Source organism: Phalacrocorax carbo, chromosome 2 (assembly GCF_963921805.1).
Source record: "Phalacrocorax carbo chromosome 2, bPhaCar2.1, whole genome shotgun sequence".
Lineage (NCBI taxonomy): Eukaryota > Metazoa > Chordata > Aves > Suliformes > Phalacrocoracidae > Phalacrocorax > Phalacrocorax carbo.
The window spans coordinates 94191166-94212679 of NC_087514.1; the positions used below are offsets into that span (position 1 = coordinate 94191166).

Sequence of the window (21514 nt, forward strand, 5' to 3'; positions counted from 1 at the left end):
ACACTGTTAAACGCTGAGAACATCAATTTTTACTGAATGTGTTTTGCCTCTGCTGTAAAAATATAAGAAGGAAAAAAGTCCCTGGCATAGAGGTTTGGTCTCTTTGTGCCAATAATGCTAGTCAATAGTAGCACGTAAGGTTTTAATGATTCACTATACTGTTTGATTATCCACTCCCCAAAAACACCTTAATTAGCAGAAATATTGATTTTACAATGTTCAGTCCTACAAGCTTAAGAAATATGAGCCGATAAACCTAGTCCTGAATAATAAAAAATTAAACTGATATAGTAATAAAATTGTAACAAAGGGAAAATGTCCTCCAGCATCTAATTGAGTTGCAGTAGATAATGTTTTAAATAATTTTAGTTTGAATCCTGCTGAGGCTATCATTTATGGAGTGCTGCCTTGCCAAGCAAGTCACCAAGTGCTCCTTGAGAGGATGTGATTGTACTGTTGCCACAACGTACTGTCTGGTTCAAAATATTTTCCCCAAAGTATAATAGAGCCATAGCACAAAGCAAACTGTGCCAAAGGTCTAGCTGACAAGCTTTTCCTACCAAGGAGAAAAGCCACCTGATCCAAATTCAGTTTTTAAACAGAATGACAGAAAGTTAGTGCTTTTTCATTACGCATACAAAAAAAACCATAATCCTGTCAACAATTTTTTTCCAGATTTCTGTGTAACAGTAACAGCATTTCTCCTTCTCTTTTGTATGAAACTCTTAGCATCTTTTCAGTCTAAGAAACCATAGCATAGCTACAGTCACTGGATATATGTTTAAAATATCAAAAAGAACTCCTCTCTTCATAACATTAAGAGATAGACTTTAAAGTCTGAAGGGACAAGCATAATGTCAACGTTACCCACTATTTTAAGGCAGCCACAGTATTGACAGTAATTCCTAAGATAAAGCTGTAACTATTCAAGCTACAGAACCTTCACTTCTTTTAAATTCTGCATTTGCACAAGTGTAGTTGAAATAAAATGTCAGCCGCCTTCTATAATAAAAGATTAAACACTCTCATTAAGTGCCCAGAATGATCATTTAGTGGAAGACTTGTCATTTCATGTTTTATCAAAAACACTAGACACCCCCCGCCCCCGAACACCCCCGTTCCTCATTTCTTTAAAGGACCAATGTACATCGCTAGGTCGGGACTCATAGAAAAGGAAGGAGCAAACGGTTTTCAAATAAAAAGAACACATTTTAATCTGTTCTTCCTTGAAAGTAAATGTATCTTTCCGGAGAGATAAAAAGCATGCCTTAGCTGTAAGTAAGTTCTTATGTAAAGAACTAAAGTAAATAACTAAATCCTGGCTAATATTTGACAGTTGCTGCCTTATGGAAACACTAAGGTCTGCAAGGACAGTGGCAGAATGATTAAACAGTAAAACAGTATGTCAGCTGTTGAAGAGATTAAAAACCAACAGCCTTTATAACAGCAACAACAGAAAAGATCGACAGGACAACAGCAAGCAGTGGCACCAGCATTACCAGAAACGTGTGTGTAAAAGGAAGAGGCTTTAGTTTCTATTTCAGCATCTAAGCAAGTACCTTAATTCTCAAGTGCCCTGAGGCGTGGAAGGCAGCGAGACCTACTAAGGTTCAGCCTATTTAACAAATTATGTTTGTCTAAACATCAACTTGGGAACTATTTTTCTTCCCCATTCCACTTTTCTTTTTGAAGAGATTTTTGGCACCACTGGTAGCAGCAGCCGGTGCTGAGCGTTGGGTGGCGGAGCATGCCCCCTCCCTGCTGCTGGGGAGCAGCAGCCCCAGGGCACAGCTGCTGGGAGGAAGCCCATGTGGAGCAGCTCCATGCCTGCTGCTCCCTGATGCTAAGGGTTATCCGATGGTGCTGCGGGTGTGTTGACACATCCGTAACACTTGTTATGATTGATATACACAATGCAACACAGTGACTGCAACACAGGACTCTAAAACGGTACCTCAGGCAGCGCGTACACTGGCATATTTCCTTCCTACTTGCAAGAACCAAGACTCTGGATCTTGACTCCTTTGCTTCTCCAGAAAAATGCATCACAAACACAGCAAAAACCAACTAGTGGGGCAGGCTATGGAAGGTATTAAAACTCTCCTGTGACTGTATATGCACAAGAAATGTTGTAAGGAAGTTTTCTTACGGTTGCCCATGCCCCTTCAGTTCCACCTGTGCCAGAACAGCTGTTTTAAGCCCCAATGCAAAAGGTAAACTGGCGGGACTGCCAGTATGAGCACAACTCCAAGCACACTTACCCTAAAAGACATTTAATGAAGAGTTGTATGGACCATCAGCACCAGTCAAGAGCTGATACATGCTGAGTCTCTCCCTGTTGTCAACAACAGGAAACTGTGAGAATGGCAGCCAGAGGACAGCTGATTTTGGGAGTTTCTGGGTGATGGCTCTAGGCTAGACTAGGTACACTACAGTCACCCTGTGGGCTTCCTACAGATGGTGGCTAGTGCTGGGTTGCAAGCAAGCAGCATTGTAGCAGCTCAAGCTTTCAACACGTTGTTTCAAAGCTTTTTTTTCAGACTGGTTTAGCTTTAGGTATGTTTTTGTTTTCCTTTCATCGTTAACCTTCTCAATAAAGGCAATGAAAACCTGATGATGATCTATTGGAACTTGCTTCTGTATGTGAATGGTACCGTCAAAGTTCATCTGGGAACTGGCGATAGAGTCCTTAAGGCTGCTAACAAAACTCCTAAATGCATTATTTGAATGGATGCAGCGTGCTGCTTGTACTGATCTTTAGCCATTTACCAGAAAAATCTTGACTTACGTTCCTTAATTAGTAGAATTTACTGAGAAATTAATACACAGGACAGGTAGATGCATGGACTTAATTAATAAGTCAACAAATAATGCCAACAGAAATAAAATATTATCTACTTAAAAATAATTAGGTAAATAGATTCCTATAGAGAAAGCAGGTCATAAGCAGTGCAATTGTAACAACTGAAATGGACTGGGTACTGATTTCTACCAGTTAGCACAACTTCCAATTCTCACTTTTTTAGTGTTTTGTACTAAACAGTGCATAGTGTTTTCAGCACTGCAAACTTTCTTCTTAAATCAGTAATTTGGAAAAGATCTGTTCTGTGACAGCACATTTCATCAGAGGTAATTCAAAACATTTTTTTGAATGGATCAGTTAAATTTCACAGGTTTGCTATGATGTAATGCAATAACACCAACTTTTTTTAACCCCTACCTGGTTCAACTTTCTGGTAGAAAACTTTGAGTGTTTGCATATAAACAAAACATGATTTTTCAGCTGTCAGGTCTGCTTGACATTGAGAAGAATGTCGTCAGCACTCATAAGCTACTTTTAGTTCCTACTGATCAGATCAGGCTATCTCTGAGTCAGGATACACAGGGTAAACTGATAAAATTTGAGAAAAGTGAATCAGAGGACTCAAGCAACACACAAACGAAGGTGAAATATTACTATTTTGTCTAAAATATTCATTACCAATTATAACTTTCGTCCTTACAGATTTTTCTGTTGACATAAGCTCCTGATCCAAAGAGAGCAAGAGAACAAGGCAGAGGCTGATGATTTCTAATATGGATGATGATTTACAACCGAACAAAGACAGTGACCTGGCTGGGCCACTACTTCATTATCATTGTCCTGTCAGTGAACGTTGTAAGAAGATGGGTATACTTGAGACCTTCTAGGAATGCCAGCAAGAAGCTTCCTAAACAGCATTTTCTTGCAGCTGCACAGCAACTTAGAAAGGTTCTCTTGTAGTACAACCACGACTGCAGTAACATGCATACTAAGGCCTTGCAAAAGCAAGCACCAAATAAAAATGACTAGCAGTGTCTGCAGGAAGGAAACAGCTTGGATGTGGACCTTCCAGACACACAGTCCTGTCAGATCTCCTCCTCTAACCACAAAAGTAGTTAAAACATGCAAAACAAAACTAACATCTCCAGATTTGTCTCAAGACTTCAAGCATGGCTGCTGAGTTACACACCTACGCTGGCAACTAAGGCTTCCGAAATTTTGAAAACTTACAGTTCCTGTAGAAGATGAGAGGTTGTGGATGAATAATGCCAGAGGCTGTGCAGGCACGAGTAGACTACGTACCTCACCAATTTCTCCAAACTGCAGCTACTAAAGGATGATATACTGTGGACAGGAAATGGAAAAATGACTGCATTTGTTACTAGAAATCTCTGGCCTCTCAAAGCATGTATTGTTCTATATAGTATTATCCCAGGCGAGCAGGTAGGTATCTAATGACTAGGTTTTCTTGCAAGCTCAAGTTCTTAGGCCTGAGACTGATGGTTCAAAAACACAACTCGGAGCTAAGTGGAACTACTGCCATTATTTGTATAAAAACCAAAATAAGTTTCTCTCAGTTATAATGTACTGACACAACCTTCCAGCAGTCTCTCAGGTTGTGAGACACACACAAAGAAAGTGAATACACTTTTACAGTGTTACTTTCCCCACAAGCTTTGGTGCTTGAGTGTATACCCTAACACACTGATTCATGTCAAGAATGTAACCAACAGGTGGTAGAAGAAACCTCTGCTGCCTCAGCTAGTTCTTGCAGTGCCAACTCATTGCATGGCCCAAGTGGCTCAAAGGGGTCCCCTGTTGTTAATCCTTAGGTATCATGAAAAATTCACTGGAGGACAAGGATGTGTGAAGTGTTCTACACTACTAGTCTACAGATCCACTTTATGCTTTGCTGTTATCCAGCATCAATCCAAATTTAAATAAAGCGGGCATACATTAATTCATAAAATTCAAAACGGACAACATGCAAGCATATATTAAAGACACAGGTGTAAAAATAAAAGAAAAAACCATAATCAACCTATCTAACTGAGGTAGGTTACATCAAAGATATCTCTTCCTCCTCCTTCATCTCACCTTTTACTTTCCTTCAAGAAGGCAGACAGGTTTCCAGCCTTTATCCAGGTCTCCCTTCCTGACAAAGTACCTTAGTTTTTATAACTGGTTCATGACTGGAAACACATCCACTCACCCCACCTCCATGCAATGAATGATATCCAATCTCTCTCTCTTCACCAAAGCATAACTTAAAATGTAACTTCTAACTTCTATATTGTGTGTCAAACACATGACAAATGTTGGTATCCTGAAATATAGCAGAATTTTATTATGTAAAACTAAACAAAAGTCACCTGTAAAATACTAGTATTTCATGCCAAATGTATTAAGAATAATGTTATATTGATGAAATAACTAATTTCCTTAACCTTTGTAAAGGAAATGCAGGGGTTCTGACTCCATTAGGTCCCCTCACCTTACTGACCTTCCTTGACAGCCATGAGACCGTGGCTAGAGGGAGTACAAATACCTGTAGAGGTTCTTCTCTGCGCACATAAACTAAGATGCAAAATTGAATCACCAATCTACTTCTTATATATGTTGAGTAACTACAACCAGGTTATATTAAATAGATGATTTTTAACAGACAGTTCAAATTCCCTAGGTTAATTTCCTGCTGTTTTCTGGGTAAGCATAAAGTGGCCTTGAAAAAAACCAAACCAAACCAAACCCCCACAACAAAGCAATAAAACACAAAACCATACAGCATATCTGATAAAAGAATTCTAATTCAGCATGGAGGGAGAAGCAAAGAACAACCAAACAACTTTTCTTATTTTATTTTAGAAAAATCAAATTCACAAGTTAGAGCAGAACTTGGGCAGGTCTAAATTGACATTTTCTGCAGCAGAAATATTGCCTAAGCTCTTCTAGAACTTGCTTGCATGCCAGAGCAAATATTTTCATTTCACTGAACTTGCTAGGCAACTCCCTAACATAAAGTGTATGCTAAAAACACTCTTCAGCATTATCAAGCCTGGAGTATTTATTAAAAACATTTGCAATCCATGAAAACAAAACTCTAATTTTGCACATATTCAAACTATGAGCTCCACTTGGAGCATTAAATAGCACATCTAAAATAGATATTCATATGGGAGAAGAAGTGGTGGTGGTGAGTGGGTGCTCTTCTATAGATTGTTGCTAAGATTTGACCTTCTGAGCCACCACTGACTAAAATTAGCACACTGCATTTCAAGCTTGTTTGGATGCACACTGTACTATGTTCCACTGCTCTACAGCAGAATTAGCAGGAGGATTTAGAGGCATTATAAACTATTTTCTTATGAGAAAATAAAGGGCATATCAGGACATAAGTTGTGATTCTGTCTGTACTTTTCTCTCTGATATTCCTATAATCACAGATTCATATAACGTCCTGAGTTGGAAGGGACCCACAAGGATCGTCGAGTCCAGCTCCTGTCCCTGCACAGGACAACCCCAAAATTCACACCATGTGTCTGAGGGAGTTGTCCAAGTGCTTCCTGAACATTGTCAGGCTTGGTGCCGTGACTGCCTCCCTGGGGAGCCTGTTCCAGTGCTCCACCACCCTCTGGGGGAAGAACATTTTCCTAATATCCAACCTAAACCATCGTGCAGACCTAAAGTTCTACACTTCTCCATCTGCACCACCAAGAATTAGGATATATATTTACCTACCACTGTAGCCTCTAAATAATAGAAATGTTAATGTGGAAGAGGATCTGTTGTTTGGACTTACATGGGACAGGTTATATAGTAATACCATTACATTCCAGGTCCAACTACTTTGGAATACCTAGTCAATTTAGAAAAAAAACTTAGAATAGAATCATTAAGACTGGAAAAGACTTCTAGGCTCATCGAGTCCAACTGTCAACCCAACACTACCATGTCTCCTAAACCATGCCCTGAAGTGCCACATCTACAAGTCTTTTAAATACCTCCAGGGATGGTGACTCCACCACCTCTCTGGGCAGCCTATTCCAATGCCTGACCACTCTTGCAGTAAAGAAATTTTTCCTAATATCCAATCTAAATCTCCCCTGATGCAGCTTGAAGCTCCTTCCTCTCATTCTATCACTGCTGACCTGGGAGAAGGGACTAACACCCACCTCGCTACAACCTCCTTTCAGGTAGTTGTAGAGAGCAATAAGGTCTCCCCTCAGCCTCCTCTTCTCCGGACTAAGCAACCCCAGTTCCTTTAGCTGCACCTCATCAGACCTGCTCTACAGACCCTTCACCAGCTTTGTTGCCCTTCTTTGGACACACTGCAGTGACGTGACATCCTTCTTGTAGTGAGGGGCCCAAAACTGAACAGAATATTCAAGGTGCAGCCTCACCAGCATTGAGTAAAGGGGCACAATCACTGCCCTGCTGCTGCTGGCCACACTATTCCTGATACAAGCCAGGATGCTGTTGGCCTTTTTGGCTGCCTCGGCACACTGCTGGCTCATGTTCAGCTGCCTGTCAACCAGCTTGTTCTTGCATAACAGTTATGGTTCTTTAAGATCCATCAAGATCACATCCTGTTCTTTTTTGACTCTGTGGCTGACCACGTTCTGTTAAGTAGAGGGAACAGGGAGCTTTTATATGACTGAACAAAGAATTATTATAATCCAGTTTCGTAACATGGTTAAACGTAGTGTTCAATGGTATTTATTTAAGCAAGAAGTACCTTTCTGAAATGAACTGAATTCATAATGTCTGCTGTTGTTTTAGTTTGCTGGCAGTGAATTTCACCCATTCTTCAGAGATACACAGGTGAAATAGAAGGATTTCTAACATACAAACCCAGAGCAACATTATCATTAACAATGGAAGACAGCATAAAACATGCCTGCCTTCTGGAGACCAATTTCTGGGATTTTTGGTGTTGAGCCTTTTTACTGTGCACAATATTAATAGCAAAATGGCTATTACTGTCTTCGTGGTTAAAGCCTGATTCTTACAAAGACTGAAAGCTTGTTTATGTGGATTATTATTTGCTGGGCTCTGACCCACATTCTCAGTGGAAACCCATCTCGGCAAAAGTGCTGTGAAATTCATTCTTGTCCTTGAAAGGATCACACAAGAAATGGACATAGACAGACCAGTTTTTGAACACTTGACATTTCTGACCAAGAATTACGGCAAGCAGGAAAGAAAGGACAAGATCAAAGTCACCATCATCTTAATACTTCAAAAGAAGATGTGTTGAAGACTGAAAGATCAAGTACCTTACGTTTTAAAAATGATCCACTGGAGTTTGGGGTCATCTTATAGTTTGACAAGCTTTTCCATAAAACCCCAAACCCCCTAACCGAGCAACCAATCCCCACTGATGCTCATTCTCTGCTTTGTTTTTCACCTTCTTTTATAATGGCATCCAACTACCAGATTGTGAATCCTGTACGGCCATAAAACCAGCAATGCTCTTCATAGCGGTTTTTACTGCCCTTTGGACTGAAACTGTCCTGGAGGAAAAGGAAAAAGGAAAAGGGAATTCACTATTTTACTTTCCTACTGGTCAATTTCTGCAAAATTCTATGAATAAAGCACAGAAATAGCTTGTCCATTTTGGGGTTTCACAGCAGAAATCAGAAACTGAGTAACAGTTGGGAATTGATCAGATGAGTACTGGAAAATGAGGACTAGGTGACAGAGGATCTGATGCAGAATATGCAGAATAGACCTTCACATTAGACTATATTCAAAGCCAGCAGAAGATATTTAGGAAGACGAAACTAGAGCAATGGGACTAGAAAAATGTACTGACGTAATACCTGGACTTAAAAAACTTGTGGCAGAAAATTACGAAGTGCCATGCTGAAGGTCCCAAGGACAAGGAAGAAAAAAAATACTGTGGAAACTAATATTGTCTCTGGCAACCCGACATTATTAATTGCTTCATCTTCTAAGAAGCAGTTTTCTGGGGTGAAGGTGGAAAGTAGTAGATTGGTTGTTTTTTGTTTATGTCACTTGAAATATTTTGCAAGTATCCACTGGAAATTTCCCCCTTAATTATGTGAATATCAACTTGCGAACTGTGAAAAGTTAGAAGAATATGTATAGAAAAAAATGAAAAACACATGAACATTATTGGAAAATATACAAAGAATCACAGGTTACCTGAAAGTAGAATGTTATCAACAATCACTGACTGATCATATTTTTGTTTACACATCCCTCCAGCTATGTGGAAGACGCTCAGTTTGCTAGAATCCAAGCAGCTTCAGAAAGCTGGGCATTTGGTACAGGTGTGGTAGCCATCACGCTCAGTCCTACAAGACTCTGCAGCTACAGAGCTGATAGACATCCATGCTGCATACTGGCCTGAACCAAGAAACATGGAGACATAGCTGGGAGTTCAGCTGCATCCCTGAACAAGCTTCACAAGTCATGGGGGTTTACTGGCCCACCCAGCATCCCTGGTTTTGAAAAAATGTGCTGCTGGTTGCATGATATGTTCTTTGAAGCTTGTGCTAGTTAGCAAACAGGAATCTAATCCCCCAGGATGATTTGAATAAATATATGTATTTTTTGCAAGGTCAACATAACTGTAGTAAAAAATTACTTCATATTGGACGATGAACATACACATTTCTGAAAAACTGAGTCACTGTAAAACAGTCTTATTATAAGGAAGTGCACTCCTCAACAGTGATACTGACACTTTCCAAGATGTAAGGCATCCAGGCCAAACTGGTGATGATGCTCTCTGAAACATCTTAAAATATTCAAAGTTTGCCACTTGCTGAGATATATAACAGTAAGTTGAAGAGATGACAGCTTTTCAGGTACAATTATTTTGGAATTCAGACACTCACCTCTCAACACATTGCTTATTTAAAATTCCTAAGAATCAACATGCAAGCGTCCTTCGGAGCAATGTAAAAATTCAAAAATTGTGTTTCAGCTCATCTGCCTTTACTACCACAAACACTACTCTCAAACTCCTGAGCCTACTCGAGAATACTGCATACTCACATTTGCATCCATTAGAAACAGACTGAAATCCACACTAAATACAAGCAAGCCTTTGAATGAAACTCAGCACGTATTTTATACAAGGCCTCTACAGAGGCACTAACATACAAATCTTTACAGGGGCTCTTATTTTTCTTTCTCCTAGCATGCTCTTTATACAAGAAACACACAATGCATTCATCCAAACAGGGGAAAACCTCAGCATTTCTGCCCTAGGAGGTACAAGGCGCAGCATTAGCTCAGTTTATTTCTAGTTACTGAGGTCTCCTCACACAGCTGCTGGCACTGAAACCTGCCAGATATTATATAAAAATGGAGCTGCAGTGGCTGCATGGCCAAGATTCCAGCGTCCTCATCATGGACAAAAATAAGAGCAGTACAGTGTAGCAGGAAAAACATACGGGGAGACAACATTTTATAGGACAAATAAGAACAGTTAACAGTGGTGGTTTAGCCCTACTAAACACCAAATTAGTGGACCTGTATATTCAATATTACAAAGGATGCACTTTTCAGAAAGAGTCTTGTTCTCACTGAACCCGTTAGCAAAATTCCCATGTGCTTTAGGTGGGATCAAACTTTGTTTATGGGATAATTTTCTTAATTTGGTTGTATGATCTTTTGATTAAATTTGAGAGATGAAAGAATTGTAAAGAGAAAATTCAAACTGATCTTAGATTTCTAGAAACACAGATGCTGTTTCAGCTCAGGACAAACTGTCTGCCTCAGCAAGCTCAAAAGTATTTATGTATCCAGAAAATAAATTCAATTGGAGACTGAATTCACATGGAAGTTTTCAGATTTATAAGCTTACCTATTCACATCTGTTTACCTCTCTGCCACTGAAGAATGAGGAAATACACCTATAAAGCAAACAGAAACTACCAAACTGTACCAATAAAAAGGGGTTTTAAGAGCAAGATAGAGGCTTGTAAATGGTAGATGAATCAATAAGACCGCGGTTCTTCACACAGACTAAAGATCAATAAATGACCCTGTATTATTCCAGTGATGCTTGTAAAGGATTTTGTTAGCATTCCGGAGAAGATGTGATTACAGGGCTGACCAGTGCTGTGCAACTGTCACACGCTGTGCTAAAGCCATGCTTTTTAACTCTGCAGCCAAAAAACTTGAGAGATTTTTTCCTCATTCCTTGCAGTAATGTAAGAAGCATTCAGCACCCATAATGAAACATCAGCTAATAATTTGTACTGTGCTCTGAAAACAGTCTTGATAAAAATGTTGTACAGCCCAGAGTCCTCCTAAGTTCTGCAGAAAGTTTCAAAGGTTTACTTACTACAAAATGTTGTATTTAAGCAACATTTAACATGTCATGATAAGTAGGTCACATTTTGATTCTCTTATTTACCATATAAGAACTGTCATCTTCATTTACTGTCAGCATGAAATCAACATGCTACTTTTGTGATAACTGTAAGACTGATAAGACTGGATTTTGGCAATGGACAGAAAACAACAGCCATGCCACTGCTTCCTTACTGTGCTGAGCTGGCAGAAGTAAAACAGGAGCCACTGCAAGAATCTGTGTCGTCTTTACTGTCGATAAATCCATTTCATGGCTGCAGAGAAACACGTCTGCACTTGGCAAGGGCTCCACTTAAAAACAAAAATAGAAGTATCATTGTTTTAGTGGACATTACAGAAACGTAACTCCCCAAGTGACACTGACGCAACAGTAACACCTCTTTAACCGCTGTCTAATGATTTCTGCAGACACAAAATTGAACATTTTGCTACTGTTTTCAGCCATCTGTGCTGTTTTTTCTTTCAGCTCAGGTTTGCCAAAACTGTAATGAAAGTCCCTGTGCTTTACGCCATCACATGCTTCTTAGTATCAATACACTAATTGCACACATCGCTGGTGTCACAGGTACTACTGCTGAACCCTCACGCTGGCAGAAGCACCATTCAGTTGTGTATATAGCTAGAGCCTGCTAATTATTAAGTCATCCTCTTATTCTACTTTAAGGCCCCTCTCAGTAATAAAGGGAATTCAGAAGGAAGCTTGCCTGGAAGTTATAACATGATGATAGGACTCAGGCGGCCATCGCTAATTCCTTGTTCGACCACATGCTCTCGTCACTGTGGACAAGTAAGTCTTTTGGCATCTACACTGAGGTTTTACTTTGTACACGGGGTGCACTTGTAAAGTGAATTTCTTCATCCTCCATGCTTTGTTCCATGTCATGGCCCAGCATCTCAGAGTACATGGGCTGGCTTCTGCTCTGAATGAACTGCCTGGGAGATTTTCTCCCGAATCACACTTGAGTACGCTCCAGTAGCAACTGAGCATTAAGCCATTGGGACTAGACAAGAGCTAGTCCACAGTAAAAGACAAACCCCAAAGCAGACATCAGGTTTTTGACACAAAGTATTTTGTGTTACTGATATGTTTCTACAGATCTGCTCTATGCATTAATGCAGACATTGTCTCAATTTTTTCAGCTCCCCAGACAGTTTCTTCTGGGGATAGTGATGTTCAAGCCCACACCTATTTGGTGGTTGTGCTGCCTGTACCAACTTCAGCAGGTCCTCCTGTCACCACCCATTATTCCTTAACTATATCGATAAATACTTTCATGGCCATGAGGTGATCAAGCTAACTTTCTAACTAACACTAAAAAAAATAAACTTGTGAGTGAATGACACCTATCCTCTTCCACAACAATAGAACAAGTTACTTTGCAGCTGGATCAGCTTTGTCGATCTAGATCACTGTTTTGGCTTCACAAATTGAGACACTATCACAAAAAAGGTGAGGAGCTGATTATTTTGACACTGAAAACATGTTAGCTAAACTATGGCCTGAAGCACAGACATAAAATGCCACAAAACCTTTCAAAACAGACTGGAAAGTTACATTTATAATATTTACAATATTTAATCTGTTCACAATAGAGACTATTCTAATTACTAGCAGAAAATACAACCTGCAAGTTCAGAGTGAAAGGAACAGTTTGATCGGCAACACTTTCAGAAAGATTCACAAAGCCTCGTAGAGGTTACTCTTTGGAACAGGTCCTCGTGGTTGAAAATTATTCTTTTTTTTTTAATATGTAACCTGCTGTCAACTCTTGTTCTACTTAGTGATATATTCTTATTTTCCCTCCCTTCCCTGCATTCCTCACCAGTTGAGCAAAATTAATAGCGTGTAAACTAAATAAGGGAAAAATTAGAAAGCAAACATCATTATGCAGATAAGCAGTACTATCTGATGTAGTGCACCCAAATGTATTTGCATACATAATTAGAGAAAGGCTGCTGCAAACTGACAAGTCAAAAGAAGGCTAACTCACAGGTAGCAGCAATGGGATTGACAAATTATTCACTGCAGTAGAAAACGATTACTTAGAAGGAAAAGATTTTAAGATACATGTGGAAAATAAAGTGATTTGCTCTTCCCTTTTATGCTGTTCCTTTAAAGAATGGCAACTAAAACCAGAACTAATACATACAGCTGAAGGGCAATTCTGTACAATGCAACTGTCCCACACAAATGGCATATTTCATTGCTTTGGTAGAGATCTATTTGTGAGCTGCAATGGTGCTGACCAAGCCTGCAGTTTTCCTCACAGTTCCCTGGATAAGATGTATACTCTTTTTTTTTTTATTTCTCCTGCCTTAAGGCAATCTGTTTCACCACACAAGCTTTGCCATTGAGGACTTTCCCAAAGCTAATTTACAAGCTGTTTTTCACACGCCCATTCCCAAGGAGGAGTTCTAGCACAACACGTGGCCTGACAACTATATCAGAACAGCATACGAAATTCTAACCTTTCAGCTGAGGTACAGCATCCGACTGCACCTCCGCTCCTTGTCTACCATGATGCAAAATGAAGTAAGCTTACTTAGGGACCAGTAGTTTTTATTTGCACCGCAGCAGGCTAGTGATGTACCCGCAGCTGTTTACTGCACCTCAGCTGAGGGAGCAGCAACTTTCACCAGAAGGATCTGCTTCACTAAACCTAGCTCAGCTGCTCTTCTTTGGTCTATACTCTCAAAGCTCTTCCCAGCCCCATTTCTCATTCAGTGCAGCAGCAAAGTTTAAATATTTGTAGAGTGCCTTCTGTAACTAATTAAGCTAAAACTACCAAACATGAAGAAAGGAATAATTTATAGCAAGTGAAATGAGGATGCTCAGGAAGGGAAAACATAAGGGAGGAAGGCAAGTGCAAAAAAGAAGGAAGACAACTGGGTTCAAAAGTTTTCCATTACGGCAGAAAAATATACATCTCTGTTAAGTGACATGGTCAAAATTTTCAAGTTCATCAAATATCACTCAAGTAAATCAAAGTAAAGATCTATGCCTTCTAGCAGTTTTTACTCAGTGTGGAAAAGTTAGACTAAAGCAATATTTTTAGGTTCAGAAGACCGTGATCTACAGTAACATTCAGCTGTCAGCTTGTGGGGTACATTAAAAAGAAATTTCACACAGTATTCCAATAAGTATGCCAATATCATTAAGAAAGACATTTTGGTAGCTTCTGGCACTAAATAAATTGAAGCCGCTGATACATATTTAATATGCAATGTTATCTCCTCTCAAGCTATGGCCCAGCTGAGAATGGTCAGCATGAGAGGAAAATCTGAGTGCTGCAAGAAAGGTTTCTAATGATTTAATATGTGGCATCACTTATTTCAAGTTAGTCCTGGCAGAATTATTACTCAGAAGCACTGGGGACCACTTGCCTCTTGTTATCTTTACACCCTGAGAAGCGATGGCCCTGAAGCTGTCCCCACTCGCCTTGTTTGCTTGACGTTTCTCTCCGTAGCAGTGTACCATGGGCCCCCCCTCTGCCACTTGACTGTCTGCCATGAGCCGCTTGTGAGCGGTTGATCCTCCTGTCTGGGGGCTGCCTAGATGCATCTGCTTGGAAACCAACCTCCTGTTTCTCTAAGGTGGAAGTGCTTATACCAGTACTACTGCTGAAAGTTGCTCTTTGTATACCTTTGATTACACTCCAGTTGCATCTTTCACAAGATGAGAGATGTTATTCCACAGCTTTTCAAAATCAGTGGCTGTCATTTGGCACATGTTTTATTCTGTTACTGGCTATCACTGTCAGTCAAAAAAATCAGTTATGCTCTTTCCTGCATTTTCTCCTTCCCACTCTGCTCCTGCTGACACCAACACCTCTACATCTGTTTGGTGAAGAGACTGGGAAAGTGGCCAGGCTAACCACCAACACCACTCTGGCACCTGCCTGGAAAAATCTGCTTCCTAGCCAGCCTGATCCGCCTTCCCATGTACCACACCAACCACTTACACCCACACAAGGGACCAGGCAGGTCTGTCGCTCCCAGAGGCAGTGCCAACTTAGATCGTCTCTTCAACTACAGACAGACTGATGGTTGCAGTCTATCCCCACGAAATTCTTCTTTGCTTTGAAACATATCCTGCATTTTCTTCCCTGAGCTGCTGAGTGACTTGTCTTAATCCTACATCACAGGCATGTCTCAGTGAGGTGGCTAATTGATCTCTCTGAAGTGTTCAAGTTTCTGCTTGAGAGCCAACCAAATTCTTCAAAATATCTCAAACATACTACACAAGGCCTCATTTTTAATTGTGTTCAAACTGCAAGAAAAAAAATGTGCCAAAAATAACAGTTTTAAGCTATCGAGAAAGCAATTAAAGCTACAGCCACACTACAAAATAAGTTACTTCTACTACGACAATGATGCTTTTTAAGGAAAAAAACAGTGCAGCAGTTCTATACAAAGTATAGCCAGCATGTTTTGCAAACATCAGTAAAGGAAGCAAAATTTGTGCCCTTGGTGACAGCTGTCTGTTTGACAGTAGCAGGAGCCTTTTCATTTTCCGGGATGCCGGGTACTACTTTACATCCAATATATTTATTAGAACAGCAACAGCTCTCTTCTATGTCTGTCTTACCTGAAGAAAAGTATGTAGAAAGCACTATTGTATAACAACATTAGATCCTTGCTGTGCATTTTTGTAGGGGTTTCTTCAGATCGCTACAGGCCATCAACCTCTCACTTCAGGTAAGTAATGAACAATGACTTTTCCAACAAAGGAAATCAGCTGTGTTACCAATGGCAACTCCGCTTTTAAGTACATGCACCAACCCCCTGTGCGTGCACTTGTTATTTATTTTTTTAAAAATCAATTCTGGTATAAAATAAGAAAGGTTCCCTTTGGCTTCATCTTGAGCTGATAATGAACAAACCCTCAGTGAAGCCTACTTCCAAGGAAGTCTTCCTTAATAGCACTGATTAAAAATAAAATGAAGTTTCTACTTAGGAAGCAAGATGTATTGCTTCCTGCTTTCCTTCACCAGGGTATCCTGTAATTGGACCAGTGCTAATTGGACACTTCAGCCCAACAATTTAATTTAAAGAAGAAGAAAAAAAAGACTCCAATTTCCCTTGGTTTCTAACAGAGTTAGTGTCATTGACCAACACCAATATGCTGAACTGTGAAATCAACACGAGACTTTAATTACACGAAGGGAAAGCACAGGAAAACCCTGGTGGGGTCTTACTTTTTCATTTTACTTACGTGCCACATTAATAAACATCTTCAAGGAGAAACACAAAAGTGTTTCTTAAAGAACCTGCTCTGATTTAAGACGTCTTACACAACAGTAGGATGGGCAGAAAAGGTGCAACTACCACAGGATGAAAAATGTCTCTGTAACACTGGTATGATTCTGTATCTGTATCAAATCATCAACTATAAAAAAGGTTAAAATTTTTTGCTTGACATTGGGGCATATAACTTACAAAGGAGGTGGTAAAAGCTGACAGATTCAGGACAGCAAGCTAGGAGAAAGACATAATTAAAAAGTAGGTTATTTCTTAAGCAGACACTAATTGGGCAATACTGCATCTCTGTTTTTTGTTTATATGCAGTGGTGGTCAAACCCTCATAAATAATACCATGGAGTTGAAAATCTTAAGTAGTTGTAGAATAATGCAGTAACAACTAATACTTATTTTTTCTTTCCCACCCTGCTTCATTCTATCCGTTAATTCATCCTTAACCCTTGTGTCCTTAGGTCTTCTCTTCCTTTCATCATTTCTCCTATTAGCAGGGCTTCCGCCTCTCCAAAAGCAGCAGCTATGAACTATTTCCTTTTAACATCTTGTTTCCAAAATGAACTTCCTCCGTGAATCAGGCACACACCAGCCTGTCTCAGCAGAACACATAAGAGCCTTGGAGAGATGTTGAAGAACAAAGGGCCGCTAGAGGAGACTCTGCCTTGCATCTTGTAATGATGCCTTTCCCTTTGTACTTTTTGTATGGCAAAACCACTGAAAAACTGCATCCTACTACTTCCTTCCTTTAATTCCATATATTGGCATTCATAATTACATTTTGTTTATGACTTTTAAGACAAATTTTATTTCATGTTAATAGGATGGTAGCCTTTAATTTTCTACAAAACACTTGCAATATTTTTGCAGCAGTTGCATAATGCCTCAATGTATTTTATTAAACTTCATTCATATTTCCTTAATATTCTGCATGTAGAAACTAGAATCTGGCAAACTGCTGATGGGCTGCATTTCTAAATTCTGTATTGCCTCAAACGCTAGCTCAGTAAAGACTTAAAAAAAAAAAACCAACATAGAAGCACCAAGAGATCAGAGAGACTGCTATTCTACTGTTATGGAAAGACAGATTCAGGAGAGATTTCTGATTTTGCCAGTATAAAATTCACAAGCCCAGAAAGCCCCTCTTTTCTTTTTTCCCCACAGAATAAAATACATAATGCCAATACGTTAAAACAATGTTAAAAATTAAAAACCAAACACACAAAAGATGACTTGACATTTATCTCTTGAATTAAACGGGGCTTACAGCACATTTTGCATTTTGAGATCTTCTGTCATATAATTTTGTTTCGATCAATCACTTCTGCATAAACGTGAAAGAAAATTCCCACAGTGAACCTCTGGATTCCACATTAATCATTGGTCTGAAAGACCACTTAATTACAGCAAGAATTAAACGCATTAGAATATTTCTCCATAATTGTTCTGCATTCTCCCCAGAATTTTCTGCCATGTTCTGTCTTTGTACAAGACCTCTTGTTCCCTACTAACATTCAGGGAAGCTCTGCCTGCAAAATAAGGTATGAATACAGATGTCTGCTATTCAGACTGCCTGGTAACTGTACATGCCAGCTACTTCCCCTCCCCAACTCCTTCAACGCGGTTTGCAGGAGAAAATTCCAGAAACATGGTAATATCCAAGTATTTGCATAAGGAAGACTTTGCAGATTCCTCCCATTTCCTCCTTCTGTATGTTCAATTCACCATCTTACAACCCGGTATGAAGGTGCTGACTGGGCTACCCTCAGCTCTAACAGTAGCTTGAACACATAGTTTTTCCCCAAGTTTCAACCATGAACGATCCCACAGACCTGTGGACGCTGATGTAAACTTTCAACAACAAAGGACCAAAGGAGACTCAGCCACAAATGGCAGGCTTTAGCAATATACTTTCAGGGGATTAAAGAAAACTAAATCCACTGCAACAGGTATATTAGCTATTCCTGTTGTTTACCTATGTATTTGGAAAAGAAGGTATCCTGCCCAGCCTTTTTCTGTTGCTTTGTTTAAAAAATGCCAGAAGACACCTACAAAAATACAGCAAGTGAATACAGATCAGAGGGCAACTATAAACTTATACTTTATTAAGTCATCTTGTAGTAACTTAATTACTTCACCATCATGAGTGAAGTCTAGCACCAAAGTTACAGGTGGTACATTTTTTTAATTCTTTCAGTCTAATATTTTTTGTAATATGAATGTAATCTCATAGCAAAGATAATGAAGAGTAAGTCAAGTTCTTTTAAATCAATTGTTCTTTGCGTGAACTTCGTTTCAGTGGCAAACAAAGCATCTTAGAAAAGAAAAACCGCTTTATACACTGGCATGTCTTTAACAAAATTAAAAAAAAAAAGTACAGATAATTACTGAATACTGTCCCTATTAGCATGGGTATAATCCCATGAAATGAAAATTTACTGGTTTCTCACTTTATGTAACAGCAATGTTAAAACATTTTGTCATGCAGAAAACAAAACAACTGCATCAGGTTGGGTTTTACATTACCCACATTGTCCAGTAACTATTAGACTGAGTCTTTCTCTTGTGCTGCTTCTCTGCCTAATTCTGTGGTCCTCAGGGATGCCTTTCCAGACTGAAAGCATGAAGTAGTTATACAGCACTGATTGACAGAGTGCTGTTAAACAAGCGGTTTCATTTGTTCAGGGCATTTTGGTTGAATTGCTCAGCTGTAATGATCCTCTTGATGTAACATTACTGTTCTTAAAAACCACAGTTCACTGCCACAGCAGCACCGCTATGCCAATGTGATGACCATTACTGTGAAGAATTCTCCATTAATTTACAATCAAAAATAATCACAGGTTTTGCTGCAGCCATCTTCTAATGCCACACCAGATCTCAGAACTTGTCCCCATTCAAGTTTGAAGTATATTTTGTTTCAGCCTGCAGAACCCTTTTAGCATTGATTGCCAAGAGTGACATTACAGCTCCATCAGCAAGCATTTTCTCAGATATTATTAAGGGTTAATACAACTCTATTGCAGAAGGTAAAACTGACTTAAAACAGCATGTATGTATTCATTGGGCTATGATGCATTCAGATTTGTTCATAATAAAAAATAGAGTGGGGTAGACTGGGAGGCTTTACTGAAAACTGCTGTTTGCTTCCAGACATGCTCTATAAAGCAGAAAGCCTGTTGCTGTACTGTTACTACATGTAGAGGATGCAGAAGATTCTCTAAGCAAAACTGAAATCTAAACACAGTAGACATAGGCCTAGCAATCTGTGAAGTGAAACACAAATGTTCTTGCAGTACTACAAAAACAAATGCACACACACACAATAACCAACTGCAAAAGATACAAATATTTATGTGGAGATGGTAACCCTACTTCCACAAGGGTCACTGGGGTTATATGTGGTGGTGGCAGCAGATAAAGCAGCATCAGTACCTGCAGTGTAATAATTATAGATGGCTTGCACACCTATTAAAAACTTGGGTGATCATCAGCTAACAGCTCAGTGTTGCCAGATGCCAGAAAGCAGCAGTGAACAAGAGGTTGGTGAAGGAACACACAGCTCTCCCCATTCTTCAAAGCCTCTGCCACCCAAAAGGTGATGCAACAGCCTTGCACATCATTAGGAATACCTGCCTGCGTGGACATAACCTAGGTAACAGTCATTCCACTGGAGATAATAAATACAACAAATTTATCTTATTCACACATCATCTCAAGGTCAGTAGGCATTTGCCAGAATTCACTGAAAGAACTATATATAACCTGTGCTATCTTCCTTATTCTACATCAAAGCTTTCTGAAGAAGTGTGCAGAACTAGCTAACTTTCTTGTGTACTGGAAGAAACAGTTATGCTTTCTACATATACAAGGAACAATATCTTGCTTCTTTGGAGAAGCGCAAAAATAGACTCAAAGTGATCATTCAGGGAATTGCCTAATGCAAGGGAGGCACCCTTCAAACCCATTTTTAGAAAATAAAAGCATGGTTGTGATTACTTTCCTCACATGGTAAGAATGACATACATTCTTCTTCACTTTCCCCTCTCTGTATTTATTCTGGAATATGACTTTTCATTCCCAGGTTAGCCTTTAACTGCTTTGTAAGTGACAAAATGGTGTGCTATGGGGAAAGAAGCTTTATGTTAGACTAAAATTCCCAGACAGCTTCACCCTTCCCTGCCTGGCTATATTTACAGCCACACTGTACATAACTGAGTCTTAAGCAAGTACAAAGTGCCTGCAGAAATGCTCCTGATTCAGAACTCTTCACCTACAGTGAGACAGCCTGTTACACCCACTTCAAACAGGGGTAGGTGGCCATGCAAGACATACAGCAGGGTAGCAGCAAACCTCTGTTACAATTCTTGTTATGGGTTTGGGAATTAACTTTTTTTTTTCTCTCTCTCTCTCTCTCTATATATATATATATTTAAAAGAACATGACATTAAAAAGCCAAAAGCTTTCCCTCACCCACAAGAAAAGACATTCAAATCATATGTAATGTTATTACTCACTTGAATCAACCATAACATTCCACCATGTCCTTCCCTAACTGAAATGTCATCTATACTACATATTTTATAAGTGAGCATAATGAGAGAAATTTTTGTACAGCATTAATTAAGATGTGACCAAGATTAAAAAGGAAGCGCTGAAATTCTGACACTCCTTCCTGAGATGAGCACCAGCAAAATGCGGCAACTTCCAGGGACATCGCTCTTCCACCTAAATACCAGACTGTAAAGGTATGAATAATGATTGATGCTTCCGCACCAGCTTAAAAGATACTGGAGTGAGGATGCAATCAGAGGTTTCTGTGATGGAGCAAGTAGAAGTGACAGAAAATGCCTGAAGTCCCTCAAAAGAGGCAAAAGAGAGGGGCAACAGCCACATGCCGCACCCTCTGAAGGCAGGCCTGGGAGTATAACTAGTATTGAATATAGAGTATGTTATTTTGTCCTTTCTTCCTTCACATCAAAAGCAGCCACGTTCTGCTCTGCTACAGGTATCTAGAGCTACAGGGGATTCAGGAAATCAAATATTCTATATTTAATAGTCTATATTTAATACTCTATAACTATTTCTGCTGAATGGATTATCTC

The 21514-nt window shown here is 39.5% G+C and overlaps 1 protein-coding gene across 4 annotated transcripts in view; it reads right to left on the reverse strand.

Annotated features, from left to right (window-relative positions):
• LYRM4 (LYR motif containing 4) overlaps nucleotides 1–21514 on the reverse strand; it is a 94871-nt gene that overhangs the window by 19100 nt on the left and 54257 nt on the right. For 2 of the 4 annotated variants that reach the window (XM_064443545.1, XM_064443548.1), the window contains one exon: nucleotides 8211–8316. The exons of the other annotated variants lie outside the window; for them this stretch is intronic. In XM_064443545.1, coding sequence (XP_064299615.1) covers nucleotides 8233–8316 — 84 coding nt within the window. In that variant the 3' untranslated portion in view covers nucleotides 8211–8232. The remainder of the gene's footprint in view (nucleotides 1–8210; nucleotides 8317–21514) is intronic. 4 annotated transcript variants of the gene reach the window in all.